This window comes from Cydia splendana, chromosome Z (genome assembly GCF_910591565.1).
Source record: "Cydia splendana chromosome Z, ilCydSple1.2, whole genome shotgun sequence".
NCBI classification, from domain to species: Eukaryota; Metazoa; Arthropoda; class Insecta; order Lepidoptera; family Tortricidae; genus Cydia; species Cydia splendana.
In genome coordinates, this window is record NC_085987.1 from 13,971,569 (window position 1) to 13,981,661 (window position 10,093).

The following is a 10,093-nucleotide window of genomic DNA, read 5'->3' on the forward strand; positions in this document are numbered from 1 at the left end:
TATCTAATGATTAACTAATAATATTTAGTCTTAATACGCACATTGGTTCTTTGTGCTCCTAACTTAAATGAAGAATATAAAAAAGATGAAAGATGGTAATAATTTTAGTAAATAATCAGTACTTAATTCGCTTTTAGATTGATCTTAAAATAAAAAGAACACCGAAAAATTCGCTTGGCGCTGACGCTTGTAGCGAAGACTGCTCTACGTCTGGTTTGTACTGTCGCCATCAGATGTATCAGAGGCGTGTTCAGATATTCGTGAGCACCTTGGCCGCTTCAATATATCTGATGACGACTGAACAAATCAAATAAACCACAACTCTAAGTCCCTATGGCGTGGCGCTTGGCCCTGACAGTAGGTACTACAAGATGTTTTTTTCAAGCGCAGAACGGTTTCTTAGAGTTTGCCATAGAGCCTAGCGTAGTCTCCACAGTAGTAGCCAACCTCCAGGCACTTCTGGCAGTATTCTCTCTGGTGGTCCTTAGCCGTGGCTTCTCGTCTTATTTCCGCTGCTGTAAGATCGCGCTAGAAAGAAAAAACATTTATTAGTCTTAAATTTTCAATAATGAGGATAGCGACATCATTCTTGGAGACCAAGTTCCTCGCCATATGCATGACGTGTACGTATAGTTGTAATTCCAATGGTGCACTAAGTTCAGCGATCCATCTAGCGGGGTCTTTCGGCTATTAACCTCGTAAGACCCCGCGTACTCGTACAAGTACAAATTAAATTTGAGCTATGAACTCTTAAAGAAATAAAAGATAGTTCCAAATTCAAAAGCGCAAAAATTGGTTTGGGTCTTACGAGGCTATGCTTTTATTTCATTAAATTAGGTACATACATTTACGAACAGCAACACTCCTAACTAATATCCTAGTCCTTATTCCTTTTGTAATACGGTCCACCGATGTACAGTTAACAGTGTGGGCGATGATACCTACTATTGCGTTAATTTTTTAATGCTTTCAAACGATGGTTGAAAATTTAAAAGTGGTTGAGAAACTATTGTAATGTTTTCTAATTTTTATATGGGACGTTCCACGGCAAAAGGTACCTTATGGCGGCTGGCGCTTACGTCCCATAGCGCCGCAATACTATTGGAGCGGCGTTAATAATAGCGTAAGCGCCAACCACCATAAAGGTACCTTTACCCGTGGGACGTCACATATAGGTACCTATATATCAAGAAACAAAAGCAGATCTAAATGTTGTTATTTAAAAGAAGGTAGGTATATTAAAATAAACTTTTTATTATTTAACACGCATTGCAACTCACTCGTCACTGATGGTACAGTAAAAGGTAATAAAATACGACTCGGACAAAGTGCCAAAAATATGTAACTATAGTAACCTACCTACCTTACCTATTGTAATGGGCAGTCAGGTCGTGTATGTTTTTGACACTTTGACCATGTCGTTTAATACCTTGACTGTGCCTAATAGACGTTATCTAGCTGCTAATAAGGTTTCATTGATGGTAGTTACGAAGGCTAGTAAGCGTTCAAAATGAGTTGCATTGAAATATACCCAGCTGTGAGGGTAGACGAGCTGGTGGCAGCGCTTGCAGGCCTGGTAGTGGCAGGGCCAGCACAGGCGGCTGGTCCACACAATCTCGCAGGTGACGCAGAGGTACTCGCCGAACAGCGGCTTGTCGCTGCCGCGCGCCGGCGGCTCCATCCTCTTGTCCGCCGCCGCGCACAGGCAGCACGTCCGCTCGAACAACTTCACATTACGGTCGCAGTGACGGCAGCGCCGCCAGGTACTGTTCTGAATAACGGATAAAAAAACGTTAAAGAAGAAAAACATTCAGAAAAGTACCGCAAGGGTGACATTGGCCTTGAAATTTTCTACCTTAATGTACACCACAATTTTTTTATATGAGTATTTACTTATTTTTAAGGCTTGATACTCTATTCAATTAATTTTCTTTCATATAAAGCCGCATAGATTTCTTTTTTTTGATTTTGCGTTTTTCGCATACCTAGCCGTCTTGCACTACCTATAGGTACCTATATCGGGTCGACTGTAGGCTGTAGGTCACTTCAGTGTTCCTCATTCCTTATCGTTAATGTAATTAACCGGTAGGCTTATGACTTATGAATCAATAAGATAAAATATACAGACCCATCACAACAACGCTCAATTCAGCGCAAGTATTCAAGTTTTCACCACTCAACATGGAGCAAAATTCACTTCAAAAACAGCGTAAAACTAAAAACAAAACACTACCTTAGAAAACAAGGACCCCATTGTTAACAACCACACAATTCACCCAAAAAAACCCGTCCGTAACTCCACCACCGGCCAATTTATATGATGCAAGTGTAAACAACTTGGGCGATTTGCTGACTTGATTGATAGTTGTGGATCATGTATTCATATTAAATTACCAAAGTACTCCGTCGATTCTCAAGCTTTCGCCTTGAAGGTAACTCGGACTATAATGTCAGCATGTTTGATAAATAAAATGTCGAGGTACCCACCTATGTTTACTTTTGTGACCGGACAATCATCATCTCGCAAGTTAGTTGCCTATTCACCGAACTGTAAATACGTAATACAAATTGCGTTCGTCATCCAGGCATAAGTTATTTTTTTTACAAGGGCTACTAAGTCATAATACATAATTGTGGGACCTCAGGCTGTAAAATATTTCTCAATACCTAAGTATTCGTACCTTTGCTAGGTGGGCCACTTATACTCGTATAGGCCGGATGCGGCCTGCGTTGGGTTGATTGTCATCTAAAGTAAAGGTTAATAATAATATAAGTATGAGTGGACGAGAAAACCCAAAGGAAAAAACTTGATTACGTTGGCTATCCACATACCTATACCTATGTACCTAATTAAATACCTACGTTACATGTACCTCAAAAATATATATTCGGTAGCTTTTCAATTATTCGTCAGCCTTAATTTGCTTCACTCAACGCTAACTAAAAATGCTATATAGATAGCCGAAAGAGGTTTACTACACACAGTTAAGTTTCGGCTGAATCTGAAACTAATTATGCGTCATTTAATTTTTTTTACTCATTTATAAAACTTTTGAATAAATGTAATGTGCACGCTAAAGTCCCTAAATTGAAACAAAGACTAAAAGAAGAAAATAACAATTTTAGTAAGTACAATATTTATTAAATAAGTTACCTTGTTCGCAAAATTTACATATCATGATACCGACGATCAATTAAGCTAGGCGATATAACATATTAAAAGTTTATGTTATTAAATTCAACCGTTTCAGGGTTTGAAGATTTTTCTGAGCACTTTTAAAATTAGATTGTATCTTCAATGCACGTTTATACATTCGTTCGGCATCACTGTACTTCTTCCATCGATGATATAGTACGCCTGTAAAAAAGTAGACTATTTTTACGATTGTATTTATTGACCGAGCGAAAGCGAGTTTGTGTCAGCTTGGAAAAAAATGCGTTCCATTGTATTTCCGGATGTTCTCCTTTACAGATGGCATTCTCAACTGATTGTCGTGAAATCTGGTGGGCAGGATAGATAATAGTATAGATTTTTATGTCGTTTTAATGTCGTAGCCATGGGGATTCGCCAGGTCTGTAGTTCACAGAGGCGCTAAGTTCATAAAATAATATTTAAAAGGATTGCAACATTCTAATTTACTTCCTGTTTAAACAAATTACCATTTCGTTTTTGAATCGGATCCTACCAAATAATCTGTAATATCTGTATAAAAAGGTACGAACAGTAACACTCCGAACTGTACAACGGTGGACCTTATTACAAAAGGCATAAGTATTAGACAAAAGCACTTACCTAGGTTAGCATAATGTATTGCCTGCACTCTTCGCCCAAACAGTTCGATGGCTTTGAGAAAGTGTTTTTCGGCCACTTCGTACCGTCCCATCTTGCCGAAGATGTTCGCGACAGCGAACTGGACCGAAGGTGCTTCAGGAACGGACGAGAGAGCGAGGGGTATTATTTGGAGTGCTCTGTCAAATTGGCCTGGAAATAATACAAGAAAGACCACTTTTCGCAAATCCCAACATCATCATGCTTTTCTTTTATTTTCAGATACTAATGAAAAGCTAAAAAAACACCTGAAGTAGTGCAGAATATTATACCTAATCACAAATATCAGTGTCATAGATGGCTCTGTAGGGCTCCTGTGCCGTAATTAGGTTGTCAAGCTGGCTAATAGTAGACAATAGGGCTACCTCAAAACCAAAGAGTTCTTAATAATAGAAAAAGTGTAGTCTAAAGTTTATGCCCCAACTTTGACGCGCCTGCACAGTCTATTGACGACGACGGTTGGTTGACGTTTGACAATTCAGTAGTCATAAAACATGGCACCGTGTACCGTCAAAAACGTTACAATGTCATTGAGTTTTCACTTCTGCCGGCACTCCCGGAGTGCAACTCGTTTTTTATTTACACATTTTTTTTTAAATCACATCTCAGTATAATGTTACCTATTACTACAAATATAAATACCTGTGTTATCCAAGAGCGCAAGTATGTTAGTCCATGCAAGTCTATGTCCAGGTTTCAGTTTTATTGCATGCAGCCAACTTTCAAGTGCGTGAGCAGATTTGTTTGTGTCGAGATACTAAAACAAAGTAGGTAAATTATTTATAAACACTTACCAACGTATTAAAAAAAATATATGTTTACATGAAACAAAATTTTTTTGTAAAATCCGATATAGGCCAATATTTTAAATTATTTTATGCTCTTTACGTAGGACTGAATCATGTATTTAGTTAACAACTTCGTATTATTAGATTGTCCTATTAATAATTAAATAATAAACCAAAGAACGAAAAAGAACGTAATAATACCGGTATTTTTTGTATGAAGAAAAAACCGGTTGCGGGCCTTGTTTTCAACCGTACCTACGTACTTTTCTTTCGACAGGCAACTAATACTCATCGAGACAATTGTAACAAACGCAAACACTAGGGTATTGTTTATCACAGAGTTAGTATGGTCACCCCCTAGTGTGTCCCATAATATAATATTGCATTGTCACCCAACCCAACTTACATACATATGTAATGTGGAAGTGGGTCTAATATAGTTATAAGTCTGTAATTATAATTATATGGGTGACCAAATCTTTATGTAGATTCTTTAAAACTTTTTATATGTACCTACATATTTGTACGGAACCCTCGATGGGAGAGTCCGACTCTCACTTGTCCGGCCCGGCTTTTTTATCAAGTTAAACTTTTATTATAAGTAAAGAGCGAAATAAATCAAACGAATCGGCATAGTTGTGGTTAATATACCTACATAAATATGTGTAAAAAATATTTCGTAGTATGTTAATATCCACAGAGGAATATGGGCCCTACGAATGTATGGAGAAGCGGTCGTCTACTTTCCTCTATAAGGCAGAGGGAATATATTTCCCACTTGATTTAGAACTTTATTTCAAAGTCATAGGATTCAATTTTAACGCTAACAATAAGAAGTATCATGTAGCCCGTCACGTACCAGATTCCCCAAGTTGTAGAAGCAATCCGGGTAGTTGATGCGGTGCCTCAAGGCATTCGCGTAGGCCTCCTGCGCCTCATCGTACCTCCCGGTGCTCGCGAGCACTATGCCCAGGTTCATCCACGCTGCCGGGAAGCTGTGTCTGAATTTCAACACAATTAGAATGAGATAATTGAACACAGTCGTGTCAATATAATTTCAACCATTTGTAACAAGTGTTATACTTCGAAGGTAAAATTTTATTGGACGCGTTTGCTAAAAGGTGACTCCAAAATGTAGAATATCTTTTCAATTTTTTGTGAGGTCATTGTAATAGGTTGGTGCCGCCTAGAAACGGGTTAATATAAATGTTAACTTCCATACAAAGCCGCGTGCCTTTTCAATGTTACCGTACTGCTAGGTACTTATAACTTAGAAACGTTATAGTTAGCTTGACCGTGACCAAAGACCGAAATTTCAGTACCGCATCATCTCGTGAGCCCTCTGAGACGATTAACAAAAGATGCCATTGTATTATAATTTCTTTTCCCACATCGCCTTTATTACTTTCGTAGTGGTTAGGCAAGCCCCACTTTACAAAATACACAATTGAGCCACCAACGCACTTCACTGTACATTCGGGCATAATGTGCGTCGCAGTGGGGGTTCATAGAATCATAGATTGTACTCACTTGTGCTCAATAGCTTTTCGTAGATAGAATTCAGCTTCTGAGTACATCTTTTGGTTTTTGAGTAAATTGGCTAGATTGTTCATGGCTTGGTAATACTCCGGATACAACCTTTAAGTAAATATGTAAACTTGAAACAAACAAGATGTTAAACATGAATATGTATCCCCGAAGCAGAATGATAGAACGCGTTCATCGTTCTGCTTTAGGAATACATATCGCATAACTGTAATCAATAATCATAGTATGGTCAAGGAATTTAATTTCAGTACCATTTCATACCTTGTCACAGTGACAATAGCATAAGGTACCTAGCGACTTTCATATTGTTTGTTAACTGGAAGAGATCCCTTAAAGAGATAAGTTCGCTTTTGTACTAATGACTAATGTTATTTTTCCTGTATTGTCACAGAATAAATAATAGTACTAGGTACAGAAAACTCACTCTCTAACAAAACGCATCTGTTACGATCAGGACAGATATGGCCGCTAGTTGGCGACAGCGCTACGCGCGGCTTATGACTAGCCACCATAATTGATGTGAAACGGATGTACTTTTAGCTACCTGTAGCAAAGCGACGAAATCGCGGAGTGAGCCACACCTGGTATTGTTTTGATTTTTGTACAATAAAGTTTTTTACTACTTCTACTACAAGGTACAAAATGGTACTGAAATTAAATTTTTAGCTGCTAGTTTCATAGTTATGTTATGACAATGTCAGTTATGAAACGTGCATGACTGTCATCACAAGACTACAAATGTAAAAGTTACACAATAATTGAAGGCAGTTTCAAATATATTTTTAAAAATTCAGTGTTTCTAATTATGCAAAGATTCCTTTTGCATAATACATAATAATAATAAAAACATACTTTTTTTATATTTTACTTTTATATTCATATTATAACAAACCTAACTTAAGACGAAAAATAAATAAAGAGAAATAAAAACATACAAATAGTAATAAGATGATTATACCTGATTGCTTCTTTATACTCCATCAAAGCAAAGTCATATTGGTGTTTAGCGTCAGCTGCTTTAGCAACATTATAATGGACTTTAGCATTCAAAGGGCACACTTCTGCACCACTCAGAAATAATGCATGCTCGTTTTGCCAGTCATAAGACCTTTCATAACTCTTTAAAGCAAAAATGCATATGAGAAAAGTTACTGCATAATAAGGAATGGATGTCATCTGAAAGAAGTAATAAAAATTATCAAAAGTAAATCCTTTTTACTTAACTTTGTTTTTTTTTTAACATTAGTAAAATGGTACACAGTCTTGTCGTGTATTTTGATTGAAAAACAGTAATGAAAAATAAATCAACGCAAATATATGATCATTTACATTCTTGTTTTCATAAGTAATAGTTACTATTTGTTAAAAAGCGTTTTTCTATAAAAAGACACCTCAAGGTTGTTAACCTTTTCTAATGCTAAAAAAACGAAGTAAGTATAGGCTCTACTTTATTTCAATCATTTAATACATATGTTGTTTTTCATATTTCTTCAAAAACATTACATTGTTATGTTACCCACCTTTTTGGCAAATAGTTTGGTATGGCATAATTTATTCAATCCAAACACCATGTAGAAGCAATATCCAGCTGAAGGTATGTACAGGACTCGTTCAGCTATTACAAATCCAACAGGGTAGAATACATTGGCGGCAGGCAAGAATGGCAGTCCCAGTAACAGCAGAGCCATTACTTTAATCCTGTAATAACAAAGTTGGTTCAGTATTTCATAATTAAGGATGTCCTTAGTACAATCTTTTAAGTATTGCATATGTCATTCAGGCAAAAGAGACCACTTATGTCAATAAGGTGTTATGAACCTAAGGACTCCATGGATCATCAGTAAAAGTACCATATACTTGACAACATCATTTAAATCTAATAGACAACCAACCATGAATCTCGTTTTATTCTTGCTTTGAAGAATTTGATCACTACAACTGCCCCATAAAAATACATTGTTAATACAAAAACAAGTCTGAAATCTAAGATGTCTTCTACAAGAGGCACACATCCCATTGACCAGTCGTAGCAGAGCCACTGTGGCCAAATCAGCAGAAGGATATTAAGCACATACAGGTAACTGAAGGTGAATATCTGGAAGCAGATTAGTAAATGTTAATACAGTGAATAATTAAAAAAAACAGTTAATTGTATCCAATTCATAATAGCGGTCAAGGTACTGAATTTAAATATTTCAGTACCATTTTGTACCTTGTCACAGTAGGCAATACTATGAGGTCTCTAGTAACCTATTACTATATTTATTGTCATTTTGACAAGGTTTGAAATGGTACTGAAATTAAATTTATTAACTGTACTTTTGAAAATTTGTAGGTCAAGGAACTCCAAAAGTAAAATGTAAAACAAGTAAAAAAAATACCTTTGTAATTTTGTTGTCACTGAAGTATGCCGGATTGTCTATTGGTTTAAAATGTGGCGGTGATCCTCCCATTATAATCCATCTGCCATACAATAGCAGCATTATGGCTAATACTATTACTGTGATTCTGATGATTACCTCTGCACTAGGTAACAATTGAATGTCATCATAAAACTGCTTTCTCTTCCTTGATCTTGAACTATTGTCTTCTTTGCATATGATTATAAAATCATAACAAAGGCAGACACCCTAAGAACAAAAGATTTAATACCAACAATAGATTGTGCTTACTTTTGTGTCTATTAGCCAAATTTTAGTGAACATACTTACCAAAACTGTGATGCCATTTTCTTTAAAAAGCATGGACATTGTAGCCAGTAAAATTGTGGCTGTCAAATAAAAATAATGCAGTCTTGTCTTGTAAATAGCTTGGTTGTAAAATAGGAATGCTAGGAAGAAGGCTACGGCGGCGAGCACGTCCGCCCGGCCCACGGCGCCGCTGACTGCCTCCACATGCACTGGGTGCACTGCATACACCAGTGTTGTTATCCAACCAACATCTATGCATTTTTTGCATTTGTGTTTTTTTAATCTTCCTAAAATACTCCTTAACGTCAACCAAAGAAGTAGACAGCTAATAACGTGGCAGACAAGATTAGTTGCCTTGAATTCCACTGCAGAAAGTTTGTGCTGGCCCAATAGATAGTTCAGCCTGGAAAATTGTACATGGATAAAAAATATTGACTACCTCTACCTATAACCACATTTAACAAAGGATGTTAGCCAAGTGTTTTACTTTAAACTTACCTGAAAGACCACACCGTGAGAGGCCGGTAAGATTTATGACTTAGATTACTTGTGATGTTTGTGCCCCAAAAGTCGGTGTAAAACGACTCGAGCCAGGATTCAGATGTCACGGCTTCATTTTTGATAATAGCTTCAGAATCGTCGAAAACGAAATCACCATTTAAAGTGAAGATAAACGGTAAACTAGATGCGCAAAGTACGCTTATTAACTTTAAGATTTTTCTAGCGTTTGGATCTTTTAAATTCCTGTTAAGGTTCCTTAATATACACATAATAACAGTTACAATCCGATCAATGCTATTAAAACATTATCCGGTGTAATTTTCAGTGATAGTTTTGTATTTTTATAGTTTTACCGGGCCGCCATCCAAACGTATTTATTTATTACCGAGAAAGCCGTTCGCCATGCAAACCCAACTGTCAAACATTTGTTTTTTTGTTTTTGTTTTATGGCAATCGTCATCTAGACATTTTTGCCAGCTGATTGATTAATAGTAGAATAGCAGTAGTAGATTAGTGATCAAAGAATATAATACTCACTAGGAGTTAGTGATTCTAATTGTTAGTAATTTAGACATTCAATTACAAAGATTAGTCTGTGAGTCCAAGTTAAAAGTTGAAAGACATAAATTAAAGTAGTAGTTAGGCTAGGTATATATTAAATTTTAAGTTTATTGACCTCTAGAAAAATCGCTAAAAATCGAAATACTGCTGGGTTAAACGAAAGAAGGGAGTAGACA

The 10,093-nt window shown here is 36.6% G+C and overlaps 2 protein-coding genes across 2 annotated transcripts; both read right to left on the minus strand.

Moving 5' to 3' along the window:
- Positions 1-389: 389 nt before the first annotated feature.
- On the minus strand, positions 390-2,546 carry LOC134804676 (zinc finger CCHC domain-containing protein 24-like). The gene is made up of 3 exons (XM_063777794.1): positions 2,234-2,546; positions 1,532-1,771; positions 390-528 (listed from the first exon to the last, which is right to left on the minus strand). The coding sequence occupies exons 1-3, from the start codon at positions 2,252-2,254 to the stop codon at positions 400-402; spliced, it is 390 nt and encodes a 129-aa protein (XP_063633864.1). The 5' UTR covers positions 2,255-2,546; the 3' UTR covers positions 390-399.
- A 631-nt stretch (positions 2,547-3,177) lies between these two features.
- On the minus strand, positions 3,178-9,757 carry LOC134804320 (protein O-mannosyl-transferase TMTC4). The gene is made up of 11 exons (XM_063777328.1): positions 9,354-9,757; positions 8,877-9,258; positions 8,547-8,795; positions 8,058-8,260; positions 7,686-7,863; positions 7,124-7,341; positions 6,148-6,255; positions 5,477-5,618; positions 4,472-4,586; positions 3,794-3,982; positions 3,178-3,358 (listed from the first exon to the last, which is right to left on the minus strand). Exons 1-11 carry the CDS (start codon positions 9,623-9,625, stop codon positions 3,225-3,227), a joined length of 2,190 nt encoding a protein of 729 aa, XP_063633398.1. The 5' UTR covers positions 9,626-9,757; the 3' UTR covers positions 3,178-3,224.
- Positions 9,758-10,093: the final 336 nt, after the last annotated feature.